Genomic DNA, 12,988 nt, shown 5'->3' with positions numbered 1-12,988 from the left:
ATTGGCTACAGTGGACAAACAGTAAATATAATTTGATGGCATGTTTAACAACAAGACTAGCTAGCCATCATCTCATTTCTCCCAAAACAATATCAAGATTTTCCCGAAAAAATAATTAGCCACGTGTACTGTCGCCCGCAGTCTGAAGTAGTGAGTTGAATAGCAGACCAGTGAGAGATGATCGCTTTATACCAATAAGTTCAGAGGGACGGTGTAGACTACTTGAATTTGTGTTGCAGGTGCCATCCTGTGGAGTTCATAGGATAAGGCGCTGGAGGCCTTAATTTAGTTGGTGTCTTATTTCAACTGCATCACTGTCATCAAAGTTGTCAAAGGTTAAAGTCACTCATTGTTGTAATTAGATGTTAGATTTATTGTAACATGTTGCAATAAATTGTAAACAGGGGGGCTTTGAATGCATCCTTGTTGCTGTGGTTACTAATTTTAGATACAGGTTGTAACCCATTAAATTAGAATGTTGGAACAGACAGGTGTCTGTTTAGACACCCTGCAGCTAATCATGGTATAATACCAAAGACCTCCACAACCACATTTGTCCAAATCCTCCATATGGGGATTGTATGGAGATTTGCTCTTAGTTACAACTTAAGGCCCTTTTCTCCCTTGATTTCTATCTCCTCTGTAGCTTCTGCTCATAAAGGCTGCTGACTGAGAAACGTAACGTTGGCCTGTTGGTTGATCTTTTTGTCGACAGCACAGGAGCTGCCTCCGCAGTTAAGCCTGGCAGCAGGTTGGACTCTGTGCCGACCTGAACATGGCCTGAAGGATTTACACGCTTCAGAGCAGTGTCTTTCTGCTCTGATCACAGTGAAGCCATGGGTCACTGTGTGCAGCCTCATGCATTCAAAAGAGGCAAAAAAAAAATGTGAAGTGTCATTTAAACAATGTTCTGAGTCACCCAGGAGAAGAATTGATTTTATTCTCCTCTTTTCCAATTTACGGAAATGGCTAAATAAAATGAGAGTCATCTTCGCCTGGTAATTCTTTTCAGTAAGCAGCGAAAATGAATTTAATGATCAATGTGGCTCTAATGTTTCTTGCATGAATAGGCAACTCCCACTAAGACTGTGCTGAATTTTTACACAAACAAAGAAATATGGTAATTCTTATAATTTCATCACTTCAATAGCTCCTGCAGTCCTGAGATACAGCTCCTCTGTTGTAATTAAAAGCTGAGAAAGGAAGAGTATAAAATAATCACTATGTGATTAAAGCGCTCCTCATAAGGCCCCACCTCAGAAGGGCAATGCACCAATTCTTCTGAATCATTTTAAACTTCCAAACATGTTTATTCCCTCTCAATGGATTAGCTGTGGTCAAATTGAATGTTTCTAACACCCTGCATTCTCTCCTATAGGTTCATAACAGGAACTTGCTATCACTGGATTTTGACCGAATCACCAGGACAGAGAAGGTCTATGATGACCACAGGAAGTTTACACTACGGATCCACTATGACCATGCTGGGCGGCCCACTTTGTGGGCACCAAGCAGTCGTCTGAATGGAGTCAATGTCACCTACTCCTCTGGAGGGCATGTGGCAGGTATCCAAAGAGGTACCATGTCTGTACGCATGGAGTATGACCAGAATGGCAGAATCACCTCTCAGATATTTGCTGATGGCAAATCATGGAGCTACACTTACCTTGAGAAGGTATGTATTGTTGTTGTAATGATGATTAAATGGTATATTGCTGCATTCACATGGATACAGGCAAACACCTCCCGGACAGAACAAAACAAACAGTCAGGACTGGCAGGAAGGCAAAACAAAACACACATGACGATATGTTGCAATGGTGACGTTGTATTGTTTACAAAAAATGGAATCAGTTACATTAAAGCGTCTACAACAAATGTTTTTGTTGATTCTGGCAGCTCCTGATATGAGTGCCACCGTCCCCTGTTGTAATGATCTTGATCTCCCGAGCATGTGTTTTGAGTGAGTGAGTGAGTGAGTGAGTGAGTGAGTGAGTGAGTGAGTGAGTGAGTGAGTGAGTGAGTGAGTGAGTGAGTGAGTGAGCGGGTGAAGGAAAACTTATTTGTAATACTATTTCTTTTTTAACAGCTATTTGCAGGATGCATGCCGATGCGGTATCTATTTGTGGCTATGTAAGATTAATAACTATAATATGATGATGCTGCGCTGCATTACCGTACCACCAGCAAAGCAAATAGCAACTATATAGAAATAGTCAATCTTCTCAATGATGGCCTTGTTTCCTTATGTAGGTCATATAAAGGTATCAGTTTTTCAACTGAGACTGTTTCATAACCAATTAAAAACTCCTTGTAGCGCATTTTCAAAAATTAATTTGTGTCTGTTATATGTAATTATTCTAGTAATGCATGAAACTATAAAATGCTGCTTTCTCTCAGTATTCTACTGCAAACTTAAAATTAATGTTATATTTCCTCCAAAACATAAATTACCATCTAAATGTTATGTGTTATGTGTAGTTGTCTTGATCATTCATGTTTTGTCCTTGTATGAGGCAGATATGTAACATCCAATTGTAAGTTTTGTCAAGGAGGATGGCAAAAAGTTAAAATATTTTGAGAATGCAGAATTGGTAGGGACCTGTTGTGCAGATAAATTCTGAGGTATGTCTGTGTAAGAACCTTGACAGGAGATTTTAGACTGAAGTTAAAAGTTAACTTGTAATACTGCAGCAGTGTTTGTGCTGTGTTATCAGGCTGTGGCACAGATATCAGCAGAAATGTAATTAAAACCTGTCTGGTGCGTTGCAGACTTTAGACTTTGTTACCATAGTCTGACAGCAAAGCTCAACCTGAAATAGCTCTGAAGAGAAGAACAGAGTGAACTGTCACTTTCGACTCACTAATTCAAGGCAAGACTGTTGTGGAGAAGGCGAAGAGCTGCGATTCCCCAGCTTAGACTTGTAATATGAAAATGGCAGCCAATAACCTTGTTAATAGTCTATCGTCCCTTTTCAACGACCTCTAAGTGCTGGCAGCCTTAGAACTGATTTAAACACTCATTTATTGGTGCAAGAAGGGTGTGAATGGAGATTTTTTAGATTTGCAGGGTTGTGAAAGATTCAGCTGCCTCTTACTGTTTGGATCAAAAGATCTCACAAATAAGAAACAAGAAGCAGCATGTTTGTGAAATCATCTCCAAAGGAAATCTCAATGTCACAGGAATATCACATACTCAACTTTCAGATGAGAATTAGGTTTGGTCTGAATCAGACTTGCATGCATAATCTGTTATAGCTTTTGACATTTTGCTTGTCCTTTTGTGTTATACCACTGTCTTTTAAGTGACAGTATGTCATCACAGTATGTAGTTATGCAAGGAATAGATTCTAATTAACTTTCTTTCTTTTGTTTGTTTTATATAACTCATATTATGTATTTTTTATATTCCAAATGTCCGTCTAATTGTAATAACTGGTGATAAAATAATGCTTATGCTCAATCATATCATATTTGAATTTTAAACTTGTATATTATTTTGTGAAACTGCGCATTTATGCAAAGAGCAAATATATCGAATACCTTGTATCGTGACACTATTATATATAATGAATCTCACATTCCATTTTAATTTTATCAAAGACTGACTGATTGTTTCCTATTCTCTTTACAGTCCATGGTACTGCTGCTCTACAGCCAGAGGCAGTATATCTTTGAATTTGACAAAAACGACCGACTGTCCTCTGTGACCATGCCCAACGTGGCACGGCAGACACTAGAGACCTCCCGCTCCATCGGCTACTACAGAAATACCTACCGGCCTCCTGAAGGGAACGCTTCAGTGCTCCAAGACTACAGTGAGGACGGCCAGTTGCTTCAGACCACCTACCTGGGCACAGGCCGCAGGGTCATCTACAAATATGGCAAGCTTGCCAAGCTGCTGGAGATTCTCTATGACACCACACGCATCGGTTTCTCCTACGACGAGGTGGCAGGCATGCTGAAGACGGTCAACCTGCAGAGCGAGGGCTTTACCTGCACCATCCGCTACCGTCAGATTGGCCCACTGATCGACCGACAGATTTTTAGATTCAGTGAAGAAGGCATGGTCAACGCCAGATTTGACTATGTGTACGACAACAGTTTCCGAGTCACTAGCATGCAGGCTGTCATCAATGAAACACCGCTGCCAATTGACTTGTACCGCTATGATGATGTGTCTGGCAAAACAGAACAGTTCGGGAAATTTGGAGTGATCTATTATGACATAAATCAAATTATCACCACAGCAGTGATGACTCACACCAAACACTTTGATGCCTATGGACGGGTAAAGGAGGTGCAATATGAGATCTTCCGCTCGCTCATGTACTGGATGATGGTGCTGTATGACAATATGGGCCGAGTGGTGGCAAAGGAGCTAAAGGTTGGGCCTTATGCCAACACCACACGCTACACATACGAGTATGACGCCGATGGTCAACTTCAGGTGGTCTCCATCAACGACAAGCGTCTGTGGAGGTACAGCTATGACCTGAACGGCAACTTGCATCTTCTCAGTCCTGGAAACAGCGCACGCCTAACCCCGCTACGCTATGATATCAGAGACCGCATTACTCGCTTGGGAGATGTCCAGTACAGGATGGATGAGGATGGTTTCCTCAAGCAGCGCGGGAACGATTACTTTGAGTACAACTCAGCTGGCCTGCTGGTTAAAGTATACAACAAAGTAACCGGTTGGAGCATCAAATACCGTTACGATGGCTTGGGCAGGAGGGTGTCCAGCAGAAGCAGCATGGGCCACCACCTACAGTTCTTCTATGCTGACTTATCCAGCCCCACTCGAGTCACCCATATGTACAATCACTCCAGCTCTGAGATCACTTCTCTGTACTATGACCTGCAGGGACACCTGTTCGCCATGGAGCTTAGCAGCGGGGATGAGTTTTATGTGGCCTGTGATAACATAGGCACCCCTCTAGCTGTCTTCAGTGGCTCAGGCCTCATGATCAAGCAGGTCCTCCATACAGCATTCGGGGAAGTTTACCTCGACACAAACCCCAGCTTCCAGCTCATAATCGGCTACCAGGGAGGCCTGTATGAGCCGCTCAGTAAACTGGTCCACTTGGGCAGACGGGACTACGATGTCCTCGCTGGCCGCTGGACAACACCCGATCATGACATCTGGAAACGTCTCAACAGCCGCCGCATTGTGCCATTCAACTTGTACATGTTCAAGAATAACAATCCTCTCAGCAACAATGAGGAGATAAAGTGCTACATGACTGGTGAGTTCAATAGAAATTTCTCAAACTACGGCTTCCATCCTCTGCAAAGTAGCAAGCTGCAAACTTGTCAAGGCGACACTTCAAGCCTTTAGGCAGTATGTATATGATGCTCAAAACCAAGATTTTCTGTGAAGTATTCCTCTTACAGCTGTAATGAAAGTAAGAATAATCATGCTCTAAATAATCCAAAAAATTATTTGAATTGTTTACAGGTTATTTACTGTACATAAATAGGAGTTGGTAGATGTTAAGTGAGTCCCGCTGGAGCAATCAATGATGCATATAACTTGTTTATGGTGGTAAAATTACATATGTGGAGGGGGAGGAGAGTGCACCATATCTTAACACTGTGAAACGGCTGTTGTTTGCAGCTTAGCAAACAATACTCATTTCACGTTTCTCTGTCAGATTTGATGTTTTTATTCTAAACAACGAGGCACAAATGGAAGAACAGAGTCTGCCAAAATTAAATTGAAAAGCAGTGTGCTAGAGAGGCTTTTAAGAGCTTCCTCATCGGGACACTGAGGTTGTTTTTCTGTGTGCGTGCTTGTGTGTGTGTGTGCGTGTGTCCAGTGGCTATCGTTTTGAAAGTGCTCAAAGGGAACAATGCTGGTACAGCAAAGCCCCCTCTGTTGTTGAACACTCAGGTCCCTTCCCAGAAATATCACATCGTTTTCTGTTGCTTTGTGGTAGGGAGGATGTAAATGGCAGTGAAAGCACCCCAGTGGAGAAGGAGTGCACAATGGATCCATAGAAACCTTAGCCAGGGCCAGTTGTATCAACCTCTTTGGCTGGAAGGAAAACAACATTGTTAAGGATACTCGGTGAATACTCTGTGGTTAAATCAATCGGCTTCAGCCAGATCTCATTCACAAATGGGAGATTTATTTTTCTATGTTCATCCTGCATTATATAAACTTGATAATGCGTATGCTGGCTATCAAATAATCCATTTAATTCTGTTTATCCTTTATTCATTTACCTATAGACAATACTGAGCAGAAAAATAGTAAAAATAAAAATAATAGAAAAATTTTTGTTCAGGTGGAGCCTGGGCTTCTATTTCTTTCTGTTCAACAAAGCCATTTAGCCGGCTGCCAAACAGAAAGGCGTTCAGCTTCACAGTCCACCATTAGGGGCTGACTGGCATTTGAATGCTAAGCAGACTGTTAGATATACTGTAGTGGGTCTGCTTCAATTGTGATTGATGGCACTGACATTTCCATTCCTTTCACTAAATTATCAGGGTGCTTTCATTGTCCTCAAACAAATTCTTATTTAAAAAAGCTTTGTCAGGTGCCACAATGTGGCAGTGCCAATCTGTGACAAACTTGCCCCCCAAGTGTCACAGCAATGATTCCCCTGTCCATAACAAACACACTGAAAGGGGCAAGAAACAAATGGCCCAGACGACACAGGCTTTTCCTTCCAGTCATGTATCTTTCTCTGTGATATTCAGAATTAATAACACCTTATCACACTGGCTGGCAGGAGCACCTATAACCACAGCGCTGGTGGCTGCTATTAGACGATCCACATTATCGTGATTACACGGATTTGAATCCCGGACACGTCACTTTCTACTTTTTCAGCATCTCATTAGAAAAGAAATTATTGCAGAAGAACCCGCTGAGTCTTCAAAATATCTCATGTTGAAGTCTCGGCTGCTTTAAAATGACATGAAATTATAGTATATAATTATCAGCACCACAGACACTCAGGAGTCGCAGGCATTTCTGGGACCCAGCTGTGTGTCATTAGCGTGGCACCTGCAGGAGTGGACATGAATCATTGCCACCATCTCAAGTGTTTATTACAGCTTGTCCACTTTCACAAACAAATCAAGTGCTCAGACTGAGCGAGGAGTATTTCAAGGAGACAGCCACTTGACCGCAGAATGTCAACTGTTAAAATTGAACAAATCAATTCCTAGTGTTTTTATGGTTTCTCAAGAGACAGAAATTATTGTTTCTATTAAGATAGCAGTGGATGTAAATCACTGTTTTTATGTTTTGATCCCTCTTCTGCAGATGTGAACAGCTGGTTGGTGACCTTCGGCTTCCAACTGTACAACGTCATCCCTGGCTATCGCAAACCGAACACAGAATCCATGGAGCCATCCTACGAGTTAGTCCGTACCCAGATCAAGACACAAGAGTGGGATAGCACCAAGGTATCCCCACCTTTCACCTTGCCACAGATCACCTTCTTTTACCTCAGCTTCCCTCCCCTCCAACATCATTAGCAAATAGACATGCTCTGTGTAGCCAGACTCCCAGAGGAGCTGCCAGCTATCAGGCCAAAACACAGCCCAGTGAGCCAGGTCCCTGCCCCTAGTCCCCATCTTGGGGAATGGGGTCAGGCTAAACAGCTCTTGTAATTGTCCTGCCATTAGGGAAATTCACTCTCCATTCCCCCCACCACTGGCCATTGATTTCATCTCAGTCTTACACTGTTAGCCAAGGTCTGAGAAGTAGTAGACATGCTCTGATTCCCGCGTTTATCAGCCCTTTTAAGATGCCTCCAACTCAACTGAATTATTGAAGAGGCCACTGTTGTCTTGGGTTTGGTTACAGCTAGACTAGTGAATGCCACCCATCAGGAGGCCAGATTCATGTTGAGCGACACTCTGGCTGCAACCTTAACACTGTGGGTATTTGTTGTTATAAAACATTTGTAAGCCTACTGAGATGATACAAGACAGGGTTATCTAAATCGGTGACCTCTGATCTGCTCAGCCAACCATAATAGGCAGGCACAGCAACTGGGAATAATAAACAGAGACAGCAGTGATAGTCAAAATATGCTGCAATACCATGTACTGTTGGACTTTCATTCTGTATACTTGAATTTAAAGCATTTAAAGGGACAGTTTGCTCCAAAATAAAAAATACATATTTTTCCTATAATCTATAGTGCTCTTTATCCATCTAGATTGTACTAGTGTGAGCGATATCGGCTGTAGAGATGTCTGCCTTCTCTTAAATATAATGGAGTGAGATGGCACTCGGCTTGTGGTGCTCAAAACACCATAAAATCCATTTGAAAAACTCAACAGCAATGTCTCTTTCCAGAAATCATGACCAGGTTACTCAAGATAATCCATAGACCTTGTTACAAGCAGTTTCATGTAGGACCAGTTTTATTTCTACGGATGTACATCTCCGAATCGTATCACTGTGCTGAAGGAAGCCTTCATTTACTTATAGACTAGAGGCCATATTAATTATATTAATGGCATCCTCAGCTGAGCTGTTAGCTCTGTTAGCTAGCCTCTCATCCATGAGTAGATGCACACTTTCCTGTGCAGTGATACGGAAAGAAAATAGTTCTTATATAAAACAGCTCAGACCAAGGACCGTGAATTATTTTAAGTAATCTGGTCATGATTTCTGGGAAAAGACATTGATGTTGACTTTTTCCAGAATTTTTTGCACTTTGACCACCACTAGCTTAGTGCCATCTAGTTCCATTAGATCCAAGAGAAGGCAGACATCTCTAGAGCCAATATCTCCAAAACTTGTCAGCTCACACAAAACTATCTAGAGGGATACATTTTACAACAGGTAAGAAAAAAATGATGTACTTTAAATTTGGGGGTCCTTTTAAAAAAAAAATTCAAAACGCAGACACATTTATTTCACATCCACAATCATTTCAGAGTTTTTACCCACTCTTTTTCTACCTGTAAAATTGAATATATTGTCAGCATAACCCTCATTAATATTATTTAATTCAAGTGTTAGCTGAAAAGAATTGCATGTGAATAAGTGCTCCAATGTGTTTTATATAAATTTAAAGTCATGAAAGGAATTTCAGTCTCCAGGCATTTCAGTACACCATAGTCAATTACACAAGAAATGAAACACTTATGAATCTTCACTGTTATTTTACAGGTCATATACAAAGTGTAAAACCATGATAGCAAGAATCCCAGTTACTTCTAGCATATACCACTTTGGGAGGGTGACTGTCAAAGCCTCCTGGGACTGACTCATGCATGCTGCTTGTGCCTGACACTCCACTGAGAATTTCTGAGCTCACCCAAGGTGGCGATCTACAAAGGAGCTGCAACAGAGGAAATATCTAATTGAAGGCACTCCAGTTATTTCCATTTCAAATATCCAAGAGTGTATATATGGAAAGTGGTGTAGATTAAAAATAATAAATCAGCAGACATGCAGTTACAGTTCTGACTGAATCAGACCTGACAATTTAATCAACATTTTCAAATGTCAGAAAACCATAAATCAACAGGCAATTTCATCCTTTTTCAGAATGACTTAATAAGTGTAATTGCTAAGGAAATCACTCTCTGTATGATTGCACACTTCATAACAGCAAGCCAAAGTTATCAGGTTGTTTCCATTTTTACCATCAGTTCTTGGAAGCACGTTGTGCCATTATATTCAGTTTGTTTGTGTTTGCTTCATACGGAAGCACTAAATAAAAGTAGGTCCATTTGAGTAATAATATCATTGAAAGCTAATTTTTCATCTACATACCCAGCCTTTCAAGTATATATTCAAGAATTCCCATGATACAGCACACTGTAATATCTCTAGAAATCATGTAACTGAGGCTTTAAATAGAAAAGTTAGCCTAGATTTGAAGGTTTTACTCATTTTTGTAAGGGAGCTCTTCCTTCAGCACACCTCCGGAGTACGCACTGTAAATGATATGTAAAAGGAAGGATGGAGATAATTAGTCTTTACCCTGTGTACGAGACGAGGCAATGATATTCTTATCTAGAATTCCTGCTTCAGACAATGGTGCGCTGAGCTGATAAACGGCGTGTTGATCCTCACTGCAGATGGCCAGACCAGCCTAATTAAATGCAGGGTCCTTTGAAGCATAAATATAGCTTTAAAACTACATGTGGTACGTCCTGTGCACTTGGCATTTTATTTTATTTTATTTCATACAGGATAAAAGTATGCCTGCCTCTCTATCTCTTGTCATTTAAGCCTCTATTTTGCTTTGCTGCTGAATCCGTACACAGATTGAAAAATGCTGTGAGGGGCCAGACATATGAGGTTTGTGCTGCACAAGGTTTGATCTCTCATTCTGAGTTGTGCTGGAGGCTGATTGCACCCCATGCTATGTGAATGATGCCTTTCTGGGAGTGTCCCGGGAGGCTGTTTCAGTAAAGTGGAGGACATTGCCCCTTTTCCCCCCACCGCCCCCAGGACAGCTGACCGGGTCACACTGTTGGCACGGTAAACAAACATGGAGTGGCATGGTGTGAAGTGTCCCCCCAGGCCATCTCTCCCGAGGGGCCCGACAGCACAGCTGCCCCCACCCCCTCATAATGTTTCCTCTTCATGCAGGATCTGATGCGGTGTCACGTCAAACAGCAGACAGATATGCTGGTCACTGCAGCCTGCTCCATAATCCTCAGCCCCACCCAGCCCCTCAGCCTGTAGCCTCCATCTAAGAGAGGCGCAGAGAGACAGAATTAGAAACTGTCAGCAGAACTTTGAATGTGACGCTCACAGCCTTTTATCTAAAGCAATGGCAAGAAGGCGCAGTTTTGAGAGCCTTTTTGTTGCTGCTCAGATGCATTCAGGCAACAGTCTCGCTATGTGTTGGCCATCTTCCATTTCATATCACTCTCCTCATTTTAACATCTATCTCTTTTCCTGAGGAGTATCTCTTGTCAAGTAGTATTAGGACAAAGTATTAATTTTCTCCAAAGGGAATGTGGTATCTATTCAAAGCTTTGATCCCTTAAGGAATAATACATATACACTAGTTACCAACTGATTCCTGTCTCATATTTGGCTCAGCATGGCTGTCAGAAGACAGTAATTTCACCCTTTTTCAAAATATCATGCCTGTCACAAATGATCAGGGAGATTTGCATTTGCTGACAAACACCTCTGCCCCTACCTTGACTATGTGTGACACACTCACAGCTTCAAAGAACCATGGATTCACTGGTTGCTGCTAATAATGAATGTTAAGCAATTACATCATTATTTATACACCTAATTTAATATAGATGTTTAATTAAATAAGAATGAGGGATCATTGGAGTCTTTTTCTATACAACCTGTAAGCTTTTATTATTACACCTTTAAATTTAGCGTTCTAATTCCTGCGTCAATGGACGTCCAGGAAAATAATGTTCAGTTCCTAAAAGAAATCTGTTTTCAGCATTGGATCCTGATAGATTTTTGTTTATTTGTTTGTTTCTCATGTAGGTTTTCTTTTTTTTTTTCAGTGTATTTTAGACCCTGATCATGTTTTTTTTAGTTCTTTTGTTGTAAGTCTTGATTTCCATCACATTAATACCTGAACATTTTACAAAAGGTGTGGAATCATCCTCATTCAGTCAAGAGCATTAACATAAAAAAGAATAGCTTATGCTCTGTAGTCATAGCATTGAAGTTGAAGTGTTTGAAGTATTAATAATGCAGAATGAATCTTAGTTTGAAAAACGGGAGAAAGCAGACAGTACTACTTACTCCCCATGCAGAGGAGGATAAAGGTTACATACCGAGGTGTTAAGCAATCAGAAGTTTCAGTAAATATCTAGAAAAAAGACTAATCAGCTGATATTGTGTAAATCCATTTCTAGCTCAGAGAACAAACAGAAAATACATTCTACAGTCTGTGTAGATGCTGCGGGGGCTGCGTGACTAAACAGTATTGTCTTTGTTTCTGCAGTCTTTGCTGGGCGTTCAGTGTGAAGTTCAGAGGCAGCTGAAGGCCTTTGTGAAACTGGAGCGTTTTGGCCAGATCTACAGAGCCAAAAGTGCCGGATGTCCTCAGACAGAGGACGAGAAGATCTTCGCCTCTGCCGGCTCCATCTTCGGCAAGGGGGTGAAATTTGCTATCAGAGGTGGTCGCATCAGTACTGATATCATCAGCTTAGCCAATGAGGATGGGCGCCGAATGGCCGCAGTTTTGAACGACGCATTCTACCTTGAAGACCTCCACTTCACTATCGCTGGAATGGACACCCACTACTTTGTCAAACTGGGCTCAGTGGAGGGAGATCTGTCTCTCATTGGCATGACGGTGGGTCGGCGCACACTAGAGACCGGCGTCAATGTGACGGTGTCTCAGGTCAACACTGTTCTCAATGGTAGGACTAGGCGCATTACTGACATTCAGCTACAGTATGGCGCACTGTGTCTGAATACACGTTATGGCAGCAGTGTGGATGAGGAGAAAGCTCGCGTGTTGGAGCTGGCCCGACAGAGGGCTGTCGCCCAGGCGTGGTCCCGGGAGCGCCAGAGACTGAGGGACGGAGAGGAGGGCTCGCGAACCTGGACTGAGGGAGAGAAGCAGCAGCTCCTGGGTTCAGGGCGGGTGCAGGGCTATGACGGATACTACGTGGTTTCAGTTGACCAGTACCCTGAGCTGGCAGACAGTGTCAACAACATTCATTTCATGAGACAGAGCGAAATGGGCCGAAGGTGACATGAACACGGGGCTCTGGAGTGACTGACTCACATGTAGGACATGGGACTTCTTGCCAAAGACAGTTGTGTACATGACCACTTTTTTTTTTTTTTTTGACTGTGCTCAACTTGGTTTTTAATATACTGTAAAAAGAAAAAAAAACATGGTTGCAATCAGTTGCACTGTATTAATAGAAGAGTGCCCTTCTCCTTTTGAAGATTCTTTAACAGTCTTTGCCCTTCAAGTGCGGCTGCTAGAGGATGAACATTTGCGATGTCTGTGACTTATTTTTGTGACTCCATTTCCTCGTTCCTTTTGGTGATTCT

The 12,988-nt window shown here is 42.0% G+C and overlaps 1 protein-coding gene across 6 annotated transcripts in view; it reads left to right on the top strand.

Annotated features, from left to right (window-relative positions):
- Positions 1–12,680, top strand: part of tenm4 (teneurin transmembrane protein 4) — a 122,617-nt gene extending 109,937 nt beyond the window's left edge. For all 6 annotated transcript variants that reach the window (XM_073487177.1, XM_073487167.1, XM_073487142.1 and 3 more), the window contains 4 exons: positions 1,379–1,675; positions 3,635–5,249; positions 7,280–7,422; positions 11,922–12,680. In XM_073487177.1, coding sequence (XP_073343278.1) covers positions 1,379–1,675; positions 3,635–5,249; positions 7,280–7,422; positions 11,922–12,680 — 2,814 coding nt within the window. The remainder of the gene's footprint in view (positions 1–1,378; positions 1,676–3,634; positions 5,250–7,279; positions 7,423–11,921) is intronic.
- The last annotated feature ends 308 nt before the right edge of the window (positions 12,681–12,988 follow it).

Source organism: Pagrus major, chromosome 2 (genome assembly GCF_040436345.1).
Source record: "Pagrus major chromosome 2, Pma_NU_1.0".
NCBI lineage: Eukaryota > Metazoa > Chordata > Actinopteri > Spariformes > Sparidae > Pagrus > Pagrus major.
The sequence above is the reverse complement of the archived record's forward strand: the minus strand, read 5'-3'. Positions and strand labels throughout refer to the sequence as shown.